We start from the raw sequence: 23,256 nt of genomic DNA, 5'->3' as shown, positions 1-23,256 counted from the left end.
ACTGTCAGTACGAGGGGCCAGACACTGCACTCCACCCTGTATGACAGCAGGACAGTCAGTACATGGGGCCAGACACTGCACTCCACCCTGTATGACAGCAGGACTGTCAGTACGAGGGGCCAGACACTGCACTCCACCCTGTATGACAGCAGGACTGTCAGTATGTGGGGCCAGACACTGCACTCCACCCTGTATGACAGCAGGACTGTCAGTATGTGGGGCCAGACACTGCTCTCCACCCTGTATGACAGCAGGACTGTCAGTATGTGGGGCCAGACACTGCACTCCACCCTGTAGAGCATCAGGGTCTTGAGGTCTGCAGTGTTGCTATAGCTCCGCTGTCATGCCACAGTGTGTCTACATAATTACGTAGATGGTAAAAGTACCTCAACATCTTACTTAGGTACAGTACTTGAGCAAATGGCGTGGCGTTCCAAGCATTGCCGTGCAGACCCAAATCACGCATCAATGACACGCATGCACTACTTGAGAATTCTTGTTCTTGGCGTCATCTCAGAGTACAAATTCCAATCCAACTGATAAATTGTTTTTTTTGCAATAAATTATTGAATATTCTGTGAATAATCTTATTCTATAGAGCATGGACACACTGCTGCTGGGGTCTATCACAACAAATACAATGAAACACAGGAGACAACTCAAATTCAATTATGTCCTGTTGGTCTGCTGCAGGCTATGCAGCATACGATGTAGCGATGTCATTTCCTGGGGTCTAGCAGGACTATAGTAAATAATAAAAAAAATTGCTATAAACTTTTGTAAAAAAAAATACATATTTAGACCCATGTTCGAATGCACTTAAGAAAGCAGCAAAAAAAAACAACTCATCTTTTACTTTCTCTAATAACCTAAAACAGGGGTTCTCAACCCGTGGGTCGCGACCCCTCGGGGGGTCGCCAAATTATTTTAGGGGGTCCCCAAATTAATTATTTTTTTAATTTTATTTTCACGATTTTTCAAAAATAGCAGACCTACAAGCTCGTAGCGCGCCACTCGGTGGCGCGCTATGAGCTTGTAGATCTGCTATTTTTCAATAGCTAAATTATAACAATGCTTAAAACACCAAAAGGGGTTCCCGCCAAAAATGGTTTAAGGTTATTGTAGCAGTCAATTTATATTGGGGGTCGGGAGGGGGCGGGGGTCCCGAGACATTGCCAAAGCATTTCCGGGGGTCCCCGGCCAAAAACGTTGAGAACCCCTGACCTAAAACATGAACCATGGTTGAAAAAAACTAAAGTTGTCCTTTAACCACATAATGAGCTCTCTTTCTCTCTCTAGACACACCAGTTAAGCTTAAGGCTATCAATTATTTAATCACCCCCCCACCCCTAATAGTTATTAGAGTACACCCCACAAGGCTGAACCCTGAAGTGCTTGCACTGCAGGTGGGTTATGATTTTTTTTAGACATCTGTGGTGATTATGAAGTGAGTAAAATTAGTTGTCAGTCAGACAGACAGACAGACAGACAGACAGACAGACAGACAGACAGAGACTCACGGTCAGACGGTCAAACAGGTCAGTCAGACAGACAGAGACTCACGGTCAGACGGTCAAACAGGTCATCTCCAGGTTCTTTGTTCTCCATGAATAACTTCACGCTCTTGAACACCTGGTGGGAGGACATGAAGAGACATCAGATTTAGAACAGCCTTTTTTAGGCTCAGGGCATCCCTGTAAATAACTTTTATCATCCACAGGACAGAATTATATCGTTATAGATTATTATAGCACCTTACATTTATGTAAAGCTCTCCCGCTAAGATTACAGTATGTCACAAGGAAACCCTTGGGACAATATCGTTTTCCATTTAGGACCAATTGAATTAAGTTTATACAAAAAAAAAAGAATCAGACCCGTCTGAACTGAGTGGTGCTGTACTGTACTTGTACGTACGTGTGTGTGTCCGTGTCCGTGTGTGTCCATGTGTGTGTGTGTGTGTGTGTCCGTGTGTGTGTGTCCATGTGTGTGTGTGTGTGTGTGTGGCTGCGCAACACTGACACTTTAAAAAAAAAAGCTAATTCCGTGCTCGGACGGACCCAGCCAGCCAGCCATGGGACACAGCCAGGGACACACATTGCTGGGCAATGGAGTGGCTGCACCACTCAAAAAAGATAAGCTGATCTACAAGCTCACAACTCGTTGCAATACGAAAGCTTGTGACACGTTGTAAGCCTGTAGATCGGCTATTTTTTGGGTATGCTGAAAATATAATTGTGCCGCTTCCCTGAATCCCACATAAATAAATAATTAACTGTGTTTTGGAGTTGTGATATAATAGAAACCTGGAAGGCCTGGGATGCATCAACAGCCTGTCTTTAATCGGCCATCTGTGTGCAAAACATCTTCCACTCACTGATTAACACTCCCATCACCCAGGACGAAGTTCTATGTCCTTTCTATTAGTAACGCCCGACGCTCAGGACGAAGTCTTGTCCAAAAGACTAAGTTTATTGATATGAGAACGGATCGCATGGCTCCACAGCCTGGGAGCGCCTTTTGGGCAATCCTCGGTGACGCGCAAGAGTGAGACGTCATCGAAAAACTCCCTCCCCTGTTTAGCTGATGAAAACGAAAATCTTAAAACGTTCATAACTCGCGATCTAAATCATCCCGTCTAATTATGAAAAAAGATCCTGTGTTAGACGGCGCTCCGCGGTCCAGTCGCTAGTCGCGATAGATTTATTCTTGTCTCCCGTTGTTGTCGATCGACTCTAGAGTGGTGTGGCTATTGTTAGCTGCTATACACACATCAACACGGACCGGAAGTCCGTCCGGAAAAGGGGTCCGTGTTTATAAATCGAATGGGCGCTATAATGTAATGGATTAAATAACCCCGGGCAATTAAAGTGTTAACTGGTTCCGTCCACCTGACGTGTCCACTACGTCGAAATTTAAAAAAAAAAAGTTTTCTAAATCATGACAATTTTCTGAAAGATTTGAGGCACATTTTAACGTTTTTTCAAAAATAGCAGACCTACAATTTCATATGAACTTGTAGATCTGCTATTTTTCAATATCAAGTTTAACGTAACGCTTAAAACACCAAAAAGGGTTCCCGCCCAGAATGGGTTAAACACATTATTACACAACCTCTGTTAATTGAACCCTGAGAGTTTGGATTTAGTAAACATTTTCATAAACACTTCAAATCGCTACAACTTCAAGTTGAAAGTTAAAACCATGTGTTTAATCACGGTCCCATTAATCTAAACATGTTATGGTGAAGCAGGTTATTTTAGGGCTTCTCCTGGTTCTATGGAGGGACTATATGGTGGTTGCAGCCGTTGTTCTCCTGGTTCTATGGAGGGACTATGGTGGTTGCAGCCGTTGTTCTCCTGGTTCTATGGAGGGACTATGGTGGTTGCAGCCGTTGTTCTCCTGGTTCTATGGAGTGACTATATGGTGGTTGCAGCCGTTGTTCTCCTGGTTCTATGGAGGGACTATGGTGGTTGCAGCCGTTGTTCTCCTGGTTCTATGGAGGGACTATGGTGGTTGCAGCCGTTGTTCTCCTGGTTCTATGGAGGGACTATGGTGGTTGCAGCCGTTGTTCTCCTGGTTCTATGGAGGGACTATGGTGGTTGCAGCCGTTGTTCTCCTGGTTCTATGGAGGGACTATGGTGGTTGCAGCCGTTGTTCTCCTGGTTCTATGGAGTGACTATATGGTGGTTGCAGCCGTTGTTCTCCTGGTTCTATGGAGGGACTATGGTGGTTGCAGCCGTTGTTCTCCTGGTTCTATGGAGGGACTATGGTGGTTGCAGCCGTTGTTCTCCTGGTTCTATGGAGGGACTATATGGTGGTTGCAGCCGTTGTTCTCCTGGTTCTATGGAGTGACTATGGTGGTTGCAGCCGTTGTTCTCCTGGTTCTATGGAGGGACTATATGGTGGTTGCAGCCGTTGTTCTCCTGGTTCTATGGAGTGACTATGGTGGTTGCAGCCGCTGTTCAAAGATGGCGCCGTGGCGGATTTGAATTCACACAGAGTTGCTTCAAAACGGGTCAGAAACCAACGGGGCTCGACCCTTCGTCCATATCTGATCTACAGACTATGCTCACAACACATCGTTGCACGTTGTGAGCTTGTAGATCAGCAATTTATTTTGCCATTTTTCTACACCACCATTGCAGTGATTGTACAAAAAAAGTATAATACAGTGTGTTCATTTGATGATATAAGAAAAAAACATCCCCCAAAAAGTAATCCTGCATGGTCTCTATACTGCCTCCCCCTGGCCAGCTGGGGCGCCTGATGGAGGGGAAAGGAACTGGTCTCTATACTGCCTCCCCCTGGCCAGCCGGGGCGCCTGATGGAGGGGAAAGGAACTGGTCTCTATACTGCCTCCTCCTGGCCAGCTGGGGCGCCTGATGGAGGGGAAAGGAACTGGTCTCTATACTGCCTCCCCCTGGCCAGCTGGGGCGCCTGATGGAGGGGAAAGGAACTGGTCTCTATACTGCCTCCCCCTGGCCAGCTGGGGTGCCTGATGGAGGGGAAAGGAACTGGTCTCTATACTGCCTCCTCCTGGCCAGCTGGGGCGCCTGATGGAGGGGAAAGGAACTGGTCTCTATACTGCCTCCCCCTGGCCAGCTGGGGCGCCTGATGGAGGGGAAAGGAACTGGTCTCTATACTGCCTCCCCCTGGCCAGCCGGGGCGCCTGATGGAGGGGAAAGGAACTGGTCTCTATACTGCCTCCCCCTGGCCAGCCGGGGCGCCTGATGGAGGGGAAAGGAACTGGTCTCTATACTGCCTCCCCCTGGCCAGCCGGGGCGCCTGATGGAGGGGAAAGGAACTGGTCTCTATACTGCCTCCTCCTGGCCAGCTGGGGCGCCTGATGGAGGGGAAAGGAACTGGTCTCTATACTGCCTCCCCCTGGCCAGCCGGGGCGCCTGATGGAGGGGAAAGGAACTGGTCTCTATAATGCCTCCCCCTGGCCAGCAGGGGCGCCTGATGGAGGGGAAAGGAACTGGTCTCTAAACTGCCTCCCGCTGGCCAGCCGGGGCGCCTGATGGAGGGGAAAGGAACTGGTCTCTATACTGCCGCCCCCTGGCCAGCTGGGGCGCCTGATGGAGGGGAAAGGAACTGGTCTCTACACTGCCTCCCCCTGGCCAGCCGGGGCGCCTGATGGAGGGGAAAGGAACTGGTCTCTATACTGCCTCCCCCTGGCCAGCTGGGGCGCCTGATGGAGGGGAAAGGAACTGGTCTCTATACTGCCGCCCCCTGGCCAGCCGGGGCGCCTGATGGAGGGGAAGGAACTGGTCTCTATACTGCCTCCCCCTGGCCAGCTGGGGCGCCTGATGGAGGGGAAAGGAACTGGTCTCTATACTGCCGCCCCTGGCCAGCCGGGGCGCCTGATGGAGGGGAAAGGAACTGGTCTCTATACTGCCTCCCCCTGGCCAGCTGGGGCGCCTGATGGAGGGGAAAGGAACTGGTCGGAATAACGTGTTCCTTCCACGAGGTCAGTCCGCTGCCCCCCCAGGTTGGCAGAGGAAGTGTAGCGCCCAGGATTACATTAGATAATTGACACTGGGTTAGTGGGATCATTAAAAAAAAAAGAAAAAAATTATTATTGGTTTTAAATATCGGTTTTGCGGTTAACACCTTGGAGGGCCGGAACTATTTCATCCATTTCATCCATGTGCCCATCATTTATAGCACACGGACCACTTTTACCGGCGCACCGGAAGCTGGTGTGCATGTCTGTGTAGCAGCTAACAATAGCCACACCACTCTAGAGTCGATCGACAACAACGGGAGGTAATAATAAATCTATCGCGACTAGCGACTGGACCGCGGAAGGCCGCCAAACACAGGATCTTTTTTCAGAATTAGACGGGATGATTTAGATCGGGAGTTATGATCTTTTTAAGATTTTCGTTTTTGTCAGCTAAACAGGCAGGGGACATTTCCGATGACGTGTCACTTTTTGACACGTCATCGGATCAGGCAACAAGCGCTCCTAGGCTCTAGAGCGATGCGAACGGTTTTGTTATCATTAATCTCCGTCCTATTTATCAATCTCCGGCTTGGGCACTTGACCATGACCTTGAACTCGACGGAGAACTCCGCCCCGGGCCTCCAAGGGGTTAATTCCCCAGTCCTATCGGTCAGGCTCTAAAGATAACCACAATTATAGATGACATTTCCAACAACTCTTTAGCATTCATAGCATCTCCTCCTTGCCAAATAAACTAGCTATAAATTATGCAACCAGTAATTAGTGTTAACAGATGTGTTGCTTTCAAAATCCAGACTGACACGCATACACATATATTTGCATCAGAAACGTTTTCCTCGAGCCAAACAAAATGCAGCATTTAAGGAGCGAAAAATGTAAATCTTCCAGTTTGGCAAGCCTTGGAGAAGCACGTTTAAAGTGAACTTGGCACAAACTGCTTTAAATAGATGATGTGTGTGTGTGCATGCGTTGCGTTTCTTTGTGTGCGTAGACTGCGCACACATGTCAAAATTAAGAAATGAAAACAAACCCCCCGCGGTCTCTCTGTGTACGCATCACAAGCTGGTTATCCCCATTTGGGCGGGAAACCCTGTTGGGTGTTTTAAAGCATTATATGTTATACTTTAGCTATTGAAAAATAGCAGATCTACAAGCTCATAGCGCGGCACCGAGTGCCGCGCTACGAGCTTGTAGGTCTGCTATTTTTGAAGAATCGTGAAAATGTGCCTCAAATCATTGAATATATATATTATTACAGAGTGAACATTTTAACTCAAATCTTTGCTTCTGGGGAGGTCCCTGGATGTATTCAGATGGGGGGGGGGGGGGGGGGGGGGGGCGGAGGCATATTACATATAATATTTGGGGTCCTTGACATGAAATATTGAGCACCACCGATACAGAAACATACGTTTTTTTCAGAAAACTGTCATGATTTAGAAGACATTTTTTTTCAAATGTCGACGTCAGGACTAAATGGTTTATACACAAGCAGATGTCCTCACTACGGGACCATTGATATAGTCATTCAGCGTTCAGAATGGTGTTCAGATTGAGCAACGAAGCGTTCACTGCGGCGTTCCCACAAAATACTCAACACGCCAAGAGAGGCGTCTTAGATACAGTTTAACGGTCGGACGGACCCGCTATATTGTAACCAAAGTATTCCTCAGTGTTTCAGACATGATTGTAAGGCACTCATGTTTTTTAGAGACATATTGAGAAGCACATAATGCCGCCCGGCATTCCAGAACTGCATTCGATCGGGTTAAAACAACAGAGCATACAATGTCTCGTTAGACGGATTGTGACCTTGTAGATCGGCTATTTTCCATGCCAACTTATACCGTATGTGTTCTTTTTGAGTGGTGCAACCACTCAACCAACAGCAATGTCCGTGTTCAACCGTGTTTGTGCGTGACTATGAGCACCAGTACCAATGAGTACCAAAAGTGGCGCTGTTGTGCCAGAAACAGAGAGAGAGAGATAGTGCTGCACTGTGGCCTGCTAGAGAGAGAGAGAGAGAGAGAGAGGGAGGGAGAGAGAGAGAGAGAGAGAGAGGGAGGGGGGGGGGGGGGGATTTGCGCGACTCAGTTCACACAGGTGTGATTTTTTTGTCTAATGATAATAATACGTTTATGGAACACTTTGCCAAGTACTCAAAGTTGCTTTAAATGGGAAACAAATATCCCCCCCCCCCCCCCCCCCCCCCCGACCCCTCGTTATTTTATTTTTAATACAAGTGACATTTAGCAGCAACCGCTCCCCAATTTCCTAGGGAATTAAAAATGCTAAAATATGCACGTTGAGTAATTAATTTCAGTGAATGTGTGCGACACTCATTTGAATAATTACACCTTCTGCTGGGGAGCCAAAACAGTTTGTCTGTCAGGTGTTAGCATTTCTATCTTCATCCCAAACAGAAGGTTAGAATGGACCCACGCTAGAGGTGTTGACAGCGCTGTGAGTGCCGCATTAACCCGTTTAAACCTGACATCGAAATAAAAAAAAAATCCTGACCGTTATCTGAAATACCTATGTTTCTATGTCAGTGGTGCTCAATATTACCTATGTTTCTATGTCAGTGGTGCTCAATATTACCTATGTTTCTATGTCAGTGGTGCTCAATATTACCTATGTTTCTGTCAGTGGTGCTCAATATTACCTATGTTTCTATGTCAGTGGTGCTCAATATTACCTATGTTTCTATGTCAGTGGTGCTCAATATTACCTATGTTTCTATGTCAGTGGTGCTCAATATTACCTGTTTCTATGTCAGTGGTGCGCAATATTACCTATGTTTCTATGTCAGTGGTGCTCAATATTACCTATGTTTCTATGTCAGTGGTGCTCAATATTACCTATGTTTCTATGTCAGTGGTGCGCAATATTACCTATGTTTCTATGTCAGTGGTGCGCAATATTACCTATGTTTCTATGTCAGTGGTGCTCAATATTACCTATGTTTCTATGTCAGTGGTGCTCAATATTACCTATGTTTCTATGTCAGTGGTGCTCAATATTTCATGTCCAGAACCCCACAAATTATATGTAATTGGCCACAGATCCCCATCTGAAAATATGTTGTTCCAGGGAGCTCCCCTCCGGAAGCAAAGATTTGAGTTAAAAACGTTCGCTCTGAAAGAATATATATATATATATATATTCTTTCAGAGCGAATTCTTTCAGAGCGAATTCAGAGCGAATTCTGAAAGAATATATATATATATATATATTCTTTCAGAGCGAACGTTTTTAACTCAAATCTTTGCTTCCGGAGGGGAGCTCCCTGGAACAACATATTTTCAGATGGGGATATCATATTCATATATATATTCAAAGATTTGCGCCACATTTTCACGATTTAAAAAACGAAATAGCAGACCTACAGCTGAGCTTGTAGATCTGCTATTTTTCAATAGCTAAAGTGTAACATAATGCTTAAAACACCAAAGGGGGTTCCCGTCCAGAATGGGTTAAGCATCCACATACACGGTTGTGACACTATACTTGTGAGTACGTCAACATTTTAGGACAGTGAGTTTATATGAATGCAGTCTGAATGCAGTCTGAATGCAGTCTGAATGCAGTCTGAATGCAGTCTGAATGCAGTCTGAATGCAGTCTGTTTTGGGGAGGAGGAGGAACAAATAACTTTGCATAAGTGTTTTTTGGGGGGGAAACAATATGCATAATTAATGTCAGAATAAGTTTTAGCAGTAACATTTTCACACTTTTAATTAAAGAAATTGAAATCGATAAAGCCAAAAACGGTCAATGGAGAAGCTTACAACACGTCCTTGTTGCACTGCATTGTGGGCTTGTAGATGTGTGTCGTTGCACGAAAGTATAAATCAGGCATAAATCCAATCATAACCCCTTAAATCTAACCTCTAAACAATTTACAAGTACTAATACATGTAAAAATAACTAATGAATAAACTGAATCCTTTCCTAATTGAAAACCTAACTCTTACAATAATATTGTAAGTAGTGATGCACCGAATATTCGTCTGCAGAAAATATTCGGCAGAAAATGGCTAAAAATGCATTTTCGGCCCATTCGGTTTCGGCCCGAATAGGCAGAAAATATATCAAAGAATAGTGTATGAAATTAATTAACACTTCAATTGCCCTGGGTTATTTAATCCATTACATTGTAGCGCCCATTTGATTTATAAACACGGACCACTTTTACCGACGGACCGGATGTTGTTGTGAATGTGTGTGTAGCAGCTAACAATAGCCACACCACTCTAAAGGCAATCGACAACAACGGGAGGTAAGAATAAATCTATCGGTACTAGCGACTGGACCGCGGAAGGCCGTCAAACACAGGATCTTTTTTCATAATTAGACGGGATGATTTAGATCGCGAGTTATTAATGTTTTAAGATTTTTGTTTTCGTCGACTAAACAGGGGAGGGAGTTTTTCCATGACGTCTCATCATTCGTGCGCAACATTGAGGATTGCCCAACAGGCGCTTCTAGGCTGTGGAGCCATGCGATCCGTTTTCATATCAATACACTTCGTCTTTTGGACGATACTTAGTCCTGGGCGTCGGGCGTTACTAATAGAAAGGACAACAGAACTTCGTCCTGGGCGCTGGGGGTGTTAATGCATTCAAAAGAGCTGAATAAATGTTTTATGGACCCATAATAGTGATTATTAAGTTTTGCCATAACCATTTATTTTGCTATAAATCAGGTAGCTTTAAGGTACGGCCATGACAGCAATGGTAGGAAAAAAGATATATAATGTTAATCATTTTCGAATATTCGGTATTCGGCCAAGAATGTCCCCTTTCGGTGCATCCCTAATTGTAAGAGTATAAAACAATAGTGTCTCTCGTGCGGTCCAGGACAGCGGGCCTCACAACGGCGGAGTCTCAAAACGTACAAACACACACAATTACGCTTGACAGCTGTACCGTACGGTGACGGGCAGACAACGGGGAAAAAGGTGTCAAAAAAACAACAACAAAAAAAAGCTAATTTCTGCAAGACTCACACTATCCTTTATTAGAACGTTGACTGACATGTCCAATATTGTGCCTGCTGGCATTTATCAATTATGGTATGATTGGTATCACCTGCCAAACAGTTGGTGGGAAAACTTAAATTACTTTCATTTCTTTGGTAACGCCTACATTAAAGTGTTATATAAGTAGAGTGAAAGTCACATTGCTTTAACCAATTTATACCTGGCGTCGACATTTTTAAAAAAAAATCTTCTAAATCCTGAAATACCTATGTTTCTATATCAGTGGTGCTCAATATTTCATGTCAAGGACCCCAAATATTTGTATTTGTATTGTATTTGACCACCGACCCACCCCCCCCATCTAAAAATATGTTGTTCCAGGGACCCCCCAGAGAACGTTTGCTCTGAAAGAATATATATTCAAAGATTTGCACGACATTTTCACGATTTTTCAAAAATAGCACACCTACAAGCTCGTAGCGCGGCACTCGGTGCCGCGCTACGAGCTTGTAGATCTGATATTTGTCAATAGCTAAAGTGTAACATAATGCTTGAAAGACGAAAAGGGGTTCCCGCCCAGAATGGGTTAAGCATTAAGTGAGGAGAGTCAGGAGACATGAATAAATCATATTATGAATCCTTTGCACCAACTTCTGCATAGCATAAATAATCTTCTTCTTGCCGATAAAGTGCATAGGCTATTGCAGTTGATCATTTTCCTGCAAAATATCAAATGTGGGATTTGAGGTGAGAATAAAGCACTAGATACAGATGCAAACGGGAAGAAAGTGTATAAATTTGCCCACATATTTTTGAGAGTGGGCAACAGGTCATTTTAAATGGTGGAAATGTAACTAATGTGGAGAAAAAAAAGCATTACCCAACAACTACCTATAATGTAATGTGGAACCATCATTAGGAGATAGACGAGTTCCAGTGTTTGTAAACAGAAGTCAGTGAGGTTTCCAAACAGAATTCAAATCTGGTCTCCCCCCCCCCCCCCCCCCCTCCCTTAAACCCATTTAGGCCTGACGTCGACATTTTAAAAACCTTATGTTATCAGTGGTGCTCAATATTTCATGTCAAGGACCCCCAAAATGTATATGTAATCGGCCACCGACCTCCATCTGGGAAATATGTTATTCCAGGAACCCCTCAGAAGCAAAGATTTGAGTTAAAAATGCTCGCTCTGAAAAGAAATAATAATAATTATATTATATATATATATATATATATATATATATATATATATATACACACATACTCAAAGATTTGTGCCACATTTCGACGATTTTTCAAAAATAGCAGACCTACAAGCCTGTAGCGCGGCACTCTGTGCCGTTCTACGAGCTTGTAGATCTGCTATTTTTCAATAGCTAAAGTATAACACGATGCTTTAAAACACCAAACGAGGTTCTCGCCCACGGAAACAGGACTCCAATCTGCACCCTGAGGGATATCCATCCTCCCTGCCTCTCCTCTCCTCGCCGCTCTCTGTGCATCGGCCTCTCCACTGTATAATAAGAGTGTATGTGACCTTCTAAGTTTTTTTTTTCTCTCTTTTTTCTTTTTATGCAAAACATCCTAAGGGCTAAAATGTGGTTTTCTGAGTGAAATATATTGGTTTTTTATATCTCAACTTAATTGCCTTGTCCTTTCATGATCTTCTCTACAACGGCACTGCATTAACTCACAGGGGCGGGGCCGGAGCGCAGAAATTATTCAGACCATCTGAAAGCCGCTCTGTGTGTGTGTGTGTGTGTGTGTGCCGCGCGTGCCTGTGTGTGTGTGTGCCTGTGTGTGCGCCCAAAAATGCAGACCTACAAGCTCACAATGTGTCACAGCGCGATGCAGTGTGAGCTTATAAATAGGTTTTCAATGTAACGAGTCCCGGGATGCAGGGATGGTCTTTTAGAAATGAGTCCCAGGGACATTTGATGAGTCCCACTTCAACGACGTTCGGAGTCATATTTTGCAATTTTGTACAAATTGCAGCATTTAACTCCCATTTCATTTTATATGGTTATAATGTGGTTATATTAATGTAGAAAACAGAGGAAGAAATGATTATTATAACTAAAGCTAGCAAAATAAACTAGAATAAAAGTGCATCCCGTGGGTGCAGAGGTCGTTGTTTTATTGCATCCCTTAACTATAAACAGTGTTTTGGGATGCAAAAAATGCACCCTATTTTAATGTCTGCAGCTTTTGCAGTGGCTATTTTGGGTGCACGATACCAGGCTTTAGGATCAGGAGGCCATACCTTCTTGATGACGGGGACCTTGTTGTAGTAGCGTATGCTGTCTTTTCCCAGGAAGTCGAACTCCACCACGTTTTCGCTCCCCTCCAGCGTGTCGTGCAGCGTGATGTGCTCCACGCGCAGCGAGCAGCAGCCCACCGTGTCCGCCGACTCCCCCTCCTCCTTCTCGTTACCCGCTCTCAGCGCCAGCTGCAGTGCAGGGAGATACAGGCCGTTAGCTTTTAGGCCTGAAAAATGTCTTCTAAACCAAACTGTCATCTTTTAAAACACTTTTAAAAACCCATCTGTTCAGGAAAGCCTTCCCACAATTGTAATGTATGTTTATATCTGTTTAAGTCACTTGACACCTGCAATGTTTTTAAATCCAATGCATGTCTGCCTACTTGCGGTCCCAGTTGGTTGTCCCCATTCTCAATAGAAGTCTATGTAGGAGAGCCGCCATTGGACTGAAGCCCCATGAAGTGACCAATAGAAGTCTATGTAGGAGAGCCGCCATTGGACTGAAGCCCCATGAAGTGACCAATAGAAGTCTATGTAGGAGAGCCGCCATTGGACTGAAGCCCCATGAAGTGACCAATAGAAGTCTATGTAGGAGAGCCGCCATTGGACTGAAGCCCCATGAAGTGACCAATAGAAGTATATGTAGGAGAGCCGCCATTGGACTGAAGCCCCATGAAGTGACCAATAGAAGTCTATGTAGGAGAGCTACCATTGGACTGAAGCCCCATGAAGTGACCAATAGAAGTCTATGTAGGAGAGCCGCCATTGGACTGAAGCCCCATGAAGTGACCAATAGAAGTCTATGTAGGAGAGCCGCCATTGGACTGAAGCCCCATGAAGTGACCAATAGAAGTCTATGTAGGAGAGCCTCCATTGGACTGAAGCCCCATGAAGTGACCAATAGAAGTCTATGTAGGAGAGCCGCCATTGGACTGAAGCCCCATGAAGTCACCAATAGAAGTCTATGTAGGAGAGCCTCCATTGGACTGAAGCCCCATGAAGTGACCAATAGAAGTCTATGTAGGAGAGCCTCCATTGGACTGAAGCCCCATGAAGTGACCAACAGAAGTCTATGTAGGAGAGCCTCCATTGGACTGAAGCCCCATGAAGTCACCAATAGAAGTCTATGTAGGAGAGCCTCCATTGGACTGAAGCCCCATGAAGTGACCAATAGAAGTCTATGTAGGAGAGCCTCCATTGGACTGAAGCCCCATGAAGTGACCAATAGAAGTCTATGTAGGAGAGCCTCCGTTGGACTGAAGCCCCATGAAGTGACCAATAGAAGTCTATGTAGGAGAGCTACCATTGGACTGAAGCCCCATGAAGTGACCAATAGAAGTCTATGTAGGAGAGCCTCCATTGGACTGAAGCCCCATGAAGTCACCAATAGAAGTCTATGTAGGAGAGCCTCCATTGGACTGAAGCCCCATGAAGTGACCAATAGAAGTCTATGTAGGAGAGCCTCCATTGGACTGAAGCCCCATGAAGTGACCAATAGAAGTCTATGTAGGAGAGCCTCCATTGGACTGAAGCCCCATGAAGTGACCAATAGAAGTCTATGTAGGAGAGCCGCCATTGGACTGAAGCCCCATGAAGTGAACGCAGTTTGCGTAACTCTGTCTATATCTAAGGCGCTGGTCTGCATAGTAGCCATAGTTTTTTTTCAAAATGAGTTAATAGCACAGGCAGACTCTTCACATACTAGATCATGTCTGAAATAAGTGTCAGAGCTGAAATCGACATGTAAATATGAAATAAATGCCCAAACATGTAGCTAGGTGTAATGTTAGAGACCACAAAAGTGAACCTTTCAAGCCTGTTTTCTCAACTTGTTGTTTTCTGCAAGACATTACTCTATAAGCCATATCTCCAAAACTGGTGGGTCAAACTGAACAATCAATATGTCCATTTGAAGCTATGATTCCCTGCTTTCATAGGACATGAAAAAACGAAAATTCCAAAAAATCCAATGGCAGTCCCTGAGTAAAATTTAGTCACATTTATTTAAAGACGTTTACGCCGCGGACAAAGCCAACTCTTGTCGTGACAAATCATATATATAAACACAATGGGTTGGGCCAAACAAAGAATTAGAAAGTAGAAAAAAACGGCAGGTTTGTTGTTGTTTTTCTTCTTTGTAATTATTTGTTTGGTCCAAAATAGTGTTTGTTGTCATGATTTGTCACGACTCGAGTTGGCTTCGTACGACGCTTAATCGTTTACCCGCCAGGAACATAGGAATTTTAAAACGTAGAATCTTGTAGCCTGCCACAAACGGAAAAGCCGTTTTAACAGCGATGTATTCATTAATGCATGTTTTAATACGATCGTATCGAAATCTACCGTCAGTTAGCTTTGTTATGCTTCTGACACAATGGGCGCGGCCATTTTGAAAATGCGCGCGCATCCACTTACATTGCCGGCTCTGGTTTCAGACGGCTTTATCTCACAGAAGCGACATTGCAGAGGACGCTTTGTCCCAGACAAGCGTTTTCAACGGCCTGTAGCAGGCGCTGTGATACTCGCGGTCCACTTTTTCCACCACCGACCGAGAGAACGAGCACACAGCTTCGTCAACACACACGGAATGGTTTCATAGTAAAATGCGATACGGATATTTGGCTCTTCAAAGTAAGTGTCACGCGTGATTAAACCATGGCAATACGCAATCGAGGGATTAATTAATGGCGGCAGGCTAAGAGTTAAAAGGTCTTTAAATAAATAAGTTTTGAAATGTCTATGGGAAAAATGCATTGGGATTCATTTCCTGGGCCTGGTGTCGTCATGACAGGGGGCGGGACTGCAACGCTCTATTGGGAGTGAGTTTCCTTCAGTTTGAGAGCCAGGAGGAGGGAGCCAAGTTAGTGTTCTAGACACGGACCTTGTCGATGAAGTAGAGGGCCACGGCTCTCTGACGTGTTCCCATCAGTTTGGACTTGAGGTCCGCCTGGTACTGGTTCCGGATGGATTCCACACACGACTTCAGCTTACGAGCAATCTCATATTTCTCCCAGTCCTTCTCTCCCTAGATGGAGATGGAGAGAGAGAGTGAGAGTGAGAGTGAGAGAGAGAGAGAGAGAGAGAGAGGGAGAGGGAGAGGGAGAGGGAGAGAATGAATGAATGAATACCTTTATTGCAGACTCAGGGTCCATAGAGAAACATACAAAACACAAAATACAATATACATAAAAAAAAGTCCAAATGTACATGTTAGACAGGCATCTGTGACAGTTATAAATAAAGGCTTTTAAGCCAATGTTTTCTAAGGCTAGAGGAGCATCTAGTGCAACTTTTGACAGGGTTATTTATCCTGACGATGATGCTATTCACAGACTCATCCAAGCGACACATGAATCTATGCATTAAGTTCCGGAGAACGAGAGAGAGAACTCAAACATCTGCTATAATTGTGGGACATTTGGCCCTCATACGTATAGGAATAGAACCATGTTCCTCCTGACAGGTTAGCGTTTAGCGCACAGACCTGACAGGTTAGCGTTTAGCACACAGACCTGACAGGTTAGCGTTTAGCACACAGACCTGACAGGTTAGCGTTTAGCACACAGACCTGACAGGTTAGCGTTTAGCACACAGACCTGACAGGTTAGCGTTTAGCACACAGACCTGACAGGTTAGCGTTTAGCACACAGACCTGACAGGTTAGCGTTTAGCACACAGACCTGACAGGTTAGCGTTTAGCACACAGACCTGACAGGTTAGCGTTAAGCACACAGACCTGACAGGTTAGCGTTAAGCACACAGACCTGACAGTTCAGTTCACATTATGAATGCTGCTTAAGTCTAACAGAAATAACTGAATTAAAGGGGAATTATCTACAACAGACTCACTGCAACCTGTCTCTCACACCCTGACACATAATTGAGCAGAAGTCATGAATAATACACAGGGTGCAACAATTCATCTAACCAATCCATATTGAAATAATGATCCCTATTTTGGTCATGTAGGCAAAAAGGTTTCAAAGAATTAAGTACAGACCCTTCAGCCGAAAAGGCTTAATGATGAGCTACGATTAAATGTTATGCTATAATTATTCATACCAAAAGAAACATAGGGCTCCAATTTCGTCTAATCTTTCTAAATACACTGTTTTGGGATTTAGCAGTGGGGAAGGGGTGTTCCACCACTAAAGTTGGTATTTTGGTTACCTGTCTAAATCCCTAAAACACTTGAGGGTTACCTGTTATATTATGCATAGGTGTGGTTTGGGCGTTACAATAATTAAACCAAATTTAACCAATCACCAGTCTTGGCTTTAAGAGACCCCTTTAAGAGATCCCTTATCCGTTGCCCGTTAGTGCTATAGGCTATTGCTCATAGCCTTACGGTCTATAGCCTGTTGCTGCCCTGAAGTCTCACTGCCCATAAGGGTCCATTTGGTTCCTTATATCTCTAATTGAGCTAGTTACCCCCTGGAACTCCCTCGAGTACCCCTAGGGGTCCCCGGACCCCACTTTGGGAACCCGTGATCTACAAGCCCACACCGCGTAGCGATGCGACAGCCTGCAGATGGCCTATTTACACTAGCTTTACTCCCTCCATGAACAAACGGGGGCAGAAATCGACCCGTGTTTTTGAAACATTCCGATTCCGTCTCTAATCACTTTGAAAATATTGATAGTTGCAGCCCTAGAATAATAACCGCCGTTCGTGTCTCGTAATCCGAGGTACAATAAACGATTCCTTCTACCAACGTCTGCTTGGAAATGATTGGATTTCAAGTTTGAACATGAATGTTCATTCAAGCAGTGCAATGTGAAACAGCACAGCGTGTCTGTCGCCAGTGGCTGTACCGCGCACTTCTTCCCGTGTGTGTGTGTGTGTGTGTGTGTGTGTGTGTGTGTGTGTGTGTGTGTGTGTGTGTGTGTGTGTGTGTGTGTGTGTGCGCGCGCGCCTGGGTAAATAGAAGAACCACAATAATTGATGGGATTTGTGTTATCATTCCTTTGCTCCATATTCTGCTTTGTTTGAAGACGTGAAATTGTTTAATCCATTCTGGGCGGGAACCCCTTTTTGGTGTTTATAGCATTATGTTACACTTTAGCTATTGAAAAATAGCAGATCTACAGTAGGTCTGCTATCTTGTAGGTCTGCTATTTTTGAAAAAGCGTGCAAATGTGGCGCAAATCTTTGAATACATATTCTTTCAGAGCAAAGAGTCAAATATTTGCTTCTGGGGGGGTCCCTGGAACAACATATTTTCAGATGGGGGTCGGCGGCCAATTACATATAATATTTTGGGGGTGCTTGACATGAAAGTCTGAGAACCACTGACACAGAAACATTTCAGAAAACCGCCATGATTTAGAAGACATTTTGTAGAATCGTTCCCAGGTCTAAATTGGTTAAAAGACAAAAAGACACCCAACCGCAACAAACACACAGCCACATACTATTTGGTGTATCAGTGGTTCTCAAACATGTTCATACACCACGTTGCTATCCGAGTGGAATTCATGAATAATTTGAAAGTGCTCTTTGGATCAAAACAAGGAGGGCGAAAACCTCCATAGACAAAACAAAAAAATGAGAACAAGGCGCTCTTCATGAAGTTAAAAAGCTTTGATGTCAGGCTAGTTTATAATGGTAAGCCTTGGCCTGGAGTTGGCCTTCATCAGGGCAGACACGGGTGGTTTCAGAACCATATGACCCGAGGACCATTCTAGAAATGCCTTCTAAATCCTGACACCCTGTTTCTATGTCAGTCGTTCTCAAACATTTTCATGTCAAGGACCCCAACAAATATATATATTTAATTGGCCGCCAACCCCCATCTGAAAAATATGTTGTTCCAGGGACCCCCCAAGAAGCAAAGATTTGAGTTAAAAACGTTTGCTCTGAAAGAATATATATTAAAAGTTTTACGCCACATTTTCAATTTTTTTCTAAAATAGCAGACCTACAAGTTCATAGCACGGCACTCAGTGCCGCGCTATGAGCTTGTAGATCTGCTATTTTTCAATAGCTAAAGCATGACATAATGCTTGACACACAAAAAGGGGTTCCCGCCCAAAATGGGTTAAACAACATTATATTAGGAAGGACGCCCAAATAAGCAACTTTAAAAACAAGACCAAAAAAGGCCTGCAACCGCCAATATTTACAAACCACTTAACAGAAAAGCAAGCCTGACATCACTTGTTTTGCAGGTTCTTGTTTTACCTTGAGTTTGGAGCTGGGGTTGAGCATGATGTACTTGATGGCTCCCTGGATGTTCTCCGTCCAGCTGGCCAGCCAGGTCACAGAGTTGTCGTGACGCACCTCCTTCCAGCGGTGACCGGCCGGCGCCACCGGGATGCTGGACTCTCTGTTGGGACGAGGAGGGAGTGGATACATTATTAACTGGTTCAGTCGACGTGGCACGTGACGTGTCCACACGTCATAAGCAATCCAAACGATGAGGTGCTTTGACGTGTGTAGGGTGTGTGTGTACACGTCCTAGGGTGTGTACACGTCCTAGGGTGTGTACACGTCCTAGGGTGTGTACACGTCCTAGCGCATCTTCAATGATATCAAACGAGAGAAGAATATTTTTGAGTTGTCCTCCAAGGCCACCGTACTCTTCGCTCTTCGTTCACCAGCGGTCCCGGTCACTCCCCTAGTTTACCGCTGCAGAAAGAATGCCTCGTCTCTCCTGATCTAAGGAGCTCTCCGTGGTTCTGATCTGATGGATATACTAAGCTCTTCATTTATGACTTCAACATGCCTCTCCTTCAAAATATGAACGCGAGTGACCATCGAGCGACATTATGGAAACGAGAGCAAGTTCAGAGGATATTCACCTGTTGTTTTGCGTCTGGGGCGTCGCTGTGCATCGCATCCAGAAAAACATTCACTCCTTAACCCATTTCGACCGAGACCGATTCTACAAATGTCTTCTAAATCATGACAGTTTTCTGAAAAACCCATGTTTCTATGTCAGTCGTCCTTCATGTCAAGGACCTCAGAAACTATATGTAATTGTTTCAGACCCCCATCTGAAAATATGTTGTTCCAGGGACCCCACCCAGAAGCAAAGATTTGAGTTTAAAACGTTGGCTCTGAAAGAATATATATATTCAAAGATTCCCACCACATTTTCACGATTTTTCCAAAATAGCAGACCTACAAGCTCATAGCGCGGCACGAGTGCACTTGTAGATCTGCTATTTCTCAACAGCTAAAGTATAACATAATGCTTTAGAACACCAAAAGGGGTTCCCGTTCCCGTTTCGAGACTAGTTGGAAAGCGACGCCATGATCGTACAACAGAGAGTAAAAACAGCCTCTGTAGACATTTTTAAAGCTCAGCTCAAGACCCACTTTTACACCCTTGCTTTTAATTGATTTATCTGTCTTTTTAAAAAGGTGTTATTCATGTCCTCACTGTGTTGTTTATGCCCTGCCTTTCTTTTCTTTTTTGTGTAAAGCACTTTGAGCTGCATTTCATGTCATGAAAGGTGCTATACAAATAAAGTTTTATTATTATTATTATTATATGGCGTCTCACTTGGAGCAGTTGATGATGACGTCCTCCGGCAGGATGCGCTTCTTCAGCATGCCCTGCTTGGGGTGCTCGCCGCGGCCGCGGAACAGGCCCGGCGGCTCAATCTTGAAGTTGCCGATGCGTTCCCTGTGGTGGTCCAGGGTGCAGAACCCAAACTCCTCCTGGATCTTCTGGTTGGCCTCCTTCAGAACCTGCAACAGAACTGGGTTTATATGGTTGGCCTCCTTCAGAACCTGAAACAGAACTGGGTTTATATGGTTGGCCTCCTTCAGAACCTGCAACAGAACTGGGTTTATATGGTTGGCCTCCTTCAGAACCTGAAACAGAACTGGGTTTGTATGGTTGGCCTCCTTCAGAACCTGAAACAGAACTGGGTTTGTATGGTTGGCCTCCTTCAGAACCTGAAACAGAACTGGGTTTGTATGGTTGGCCTCCTTCAGAACCTGAAACAGAACTGGGTTTGTATATGAAACACACTTTGCCTCCTTCAGGACCTGCAACAGAACTGGGTTTTTATGAAACATCATTTTTTATCCTTTTTTTCGTACAGCTGCCAATGTTGGCGAGTTTGACGTTGTTTAATACAATCGGATTTGTGTTTGGATGTATGGGCTGTCAAGGGCAAATTGTCGGCTATAGTTGACACCATGCCATTAACTTAATACAATCAGATTTGTTTGGATGTATGGGCTGTCAAGGGCAAATTTCGGCTATAGTTGCCACCATGCCATTAACTTAATGGCAAGATGGCCGTGGTCTATAGCAGCCGTCCCCAAACGCACCCCCGTTACCTCCTGTCCCATAGCTGACGCACCCCCCCCAACGCCAAGTCTCGTTGTATTTGGACGAAAATGATACATTTTTAATATGATAATGGCAAATGATCACAGAATGTCACTGCACTGAGAGACACGCAGCTGCTGCATACTCCCGCAGCTGCTCTATACATCTCCTTACAACAGTGGTTTACCGGATTTTGCTAAATAACACGATAAAACGGCCATTACTCTTCATGTCACGTACTCCCCTAGAGGGCGTCCGCGCACCACAGTTTGGGAAACCCTGGTCTGTAGTAATACAAGTAGGGATGGAGCCCGAAAATAGGGTCCATTACAAACCCGGTTCGGCATTTATCGAGACCCGAGTATCAATAAGCGTTTGGCTTGTCGAGTCTGTTATCGGGTATAAGGGGGCTGGGACGCGACGGGTGGTTGCGTGGTGCGTCATCGTTTTGCCGTGGAAGTATGGTGGAATGGGTGGAAAAGTTTGTTAACATTAAAAAAAAAGACGAGGGGAGCTAAATGCAATAATGTAGCCTACCACAGTTGTTGCATGAATGAAAGGGAGCATTTCGACAATGCATAGACATCTGTCCATAATGCATTGTATTAAACCCAAATGCGATACCTTTGCATCATGTCTGCACCGAGTCGAAACACGGGAGCCGTCAGCTGCTAGCCTGGCGCGGCCAGACTCATGGCGATGATTCACTGACACTTCCTCCCCGCATATGATATATATTTGCGGGGAGGAAGCATAGTTATAATATCTCCAGCGGATCGATTCAATAGTCTCACATAATACGTGACGTATTCAATGTGCATTCAACTTCTCAGTCTATCGTTGCTGAAAAGGCAGAGCTCACAATGCGGTGCAACCAGATGCGGTGTGAGCTTGTAGACTGGCTATTTTTGGTGTGTGACACCGCCGTACGATGATGTATAGACGAATCCAGAAACAGGTCTCATGGTCACAGCTTACGTATTTCCTGTAGGTGGAGCGGACGTAGCTGCGGGGTAAACCCGCACCTCTTCTACTACAGTGAACTGTAGAGTGACTGATGTTAGTCTGCTCAAACATTACTCCTTTACCTGCTTTTTACTAACACCAACATTACAAAGATGCCCAGAACATCGGGATGAACCTGTGTTGTTTATGGCTGCTCCAACAGTAGTGGCAACATTAAAAAAAAAAAAATCTTTGTAATGTTAGTGTTTGTAAAAAGCAGGTAAAAGAGTAACGTTTGAGGCAGACTAACATCAGTCACTCTACCGTTCACTGTAGTAGAAGAGGTGCGCCTGGTGAGGGTTTAAAGCCCGCAGCTACGTAAGCTGCGACCATGAGACCCGTTTCTGGATTTGTCTATACATTACACATTTAAAGTGACGGTACACAATTAACAGTTCCCTCTGTCTGTTAGAAAGGTACTGTATAAGGCCCTAGTAAAATGTAGTGCAAAGGGATGTCTTGGTTGGTTAAAATAAAGAGATTATTAAAATATAATAAGATAAAAAATATGCATATTCTGCTTCTAAGTGTGTGTGTGTGTGTGTGTCTTTATTGGCATACAAACTACCACAACTGGCCAATAAAAAGAAGGTTCTGTTCAGAATTAATTGTCTCCCATCTTTCCACAAAATAATAGCAAATGCTCGATAGTGGGCTCGATAAGGACCCGGCTCAATAAAACCTTAATCCATTTTGGGCGGGAACCCCTTTTGGTGTTAGCATTATGTTATGCTTTAGCTATTGAAAAATAGCAGATCTACAAGCTTGTAGGTCTGCTATTTTTGAAAAATCGAAGAACGACTGACATAGAAACATAGCTTTTTCAGAAAACTGTCAGGATGTAGAAGACATTTTTAGAATCTGATCTCAGGTCAAAATGGGTTAACGAGCTCCAATAAAACCTTAACGAGCTCCATCCCTAAATACAAGTACACACATAGAGCTATAGAACCTGAACCTCACCAGTTTCTCCTCCTTGCTCAGGTTCTTCCTGACTCACCAGTTTCTCCTCCTTGCTCAGGTTCTTCCTGACTCACCAGTTTCTCCTCCTTGCTCAGGTTCTTCCTGACTCACCAGTTTCTCCTCCTTGCTCAGGTTCTTCCTGACTCACCAGTTTCTCCTCCTTGCTCAGGTTCTTCCTGACTCACCAGTTTCTCCTCCTTGCTCAGGTTCTTCCTGACTCACCAGTTTCTCCTCCTTGCTCAGGTTCTTCCTGACTCACCAGTTTCTCCTCCTTGCTCAGG

At 44.6% G+C, this 23,256-nt stretch overlaps 1 protein-coding gene across 2 annotated transcripts in view; it reads right to left on the bottom strand.

The window, feature by feature from the left end:
* Nucleotides 1-23,256, bottom strand: part of LOC306923821 (DNA topoisomerase I, mitochondrial) — a 90,970-nt gene that overhangs the window by 34,322 nt on the left and 33,392 nt on the right. For both annotated transcript variants that reach the window (XM_079502143.1, XM_079502144.1), the window contains exons 9-13: nt 20,228-20,415; nt 18,901-19,045; nt 15,598-15,741; nt 12,720-12,905; nt 1,564-1,632 (exon numbers count right to left, since the gene is read on the bottom strand). In XM_079502143.1, coding sequence (XP_079358269.1) covers nt 1,564-1,632; nt 12,720-12,905; nt 15,598-15,741; nt 18,901-19,045; nt 20,228-20,415 — 732 coding nt within the window. The remainder of the gene's footprint in view (nt 1-1,563; nt 1,633-12,719; nt 12,906-15,597; nt 15,742-18,900; nt 19,046-20,227; nt 20,416-23,256) is intronic.

Source organism: Electrona antarctica (genome assembly GCF_951216825.1).
Source record: "Electrona antarctica genome assembly, chromosome: 5".
Lineage (NCBI taxonomy): Eukaryota > Metazoa > Chordata > Actinopteri > Myctophiformes > Myctophidae > Electrona > Electrona antarctica.
This window is presented reverse-complemented; position numbering and strand designations above follow the sequence as displayed.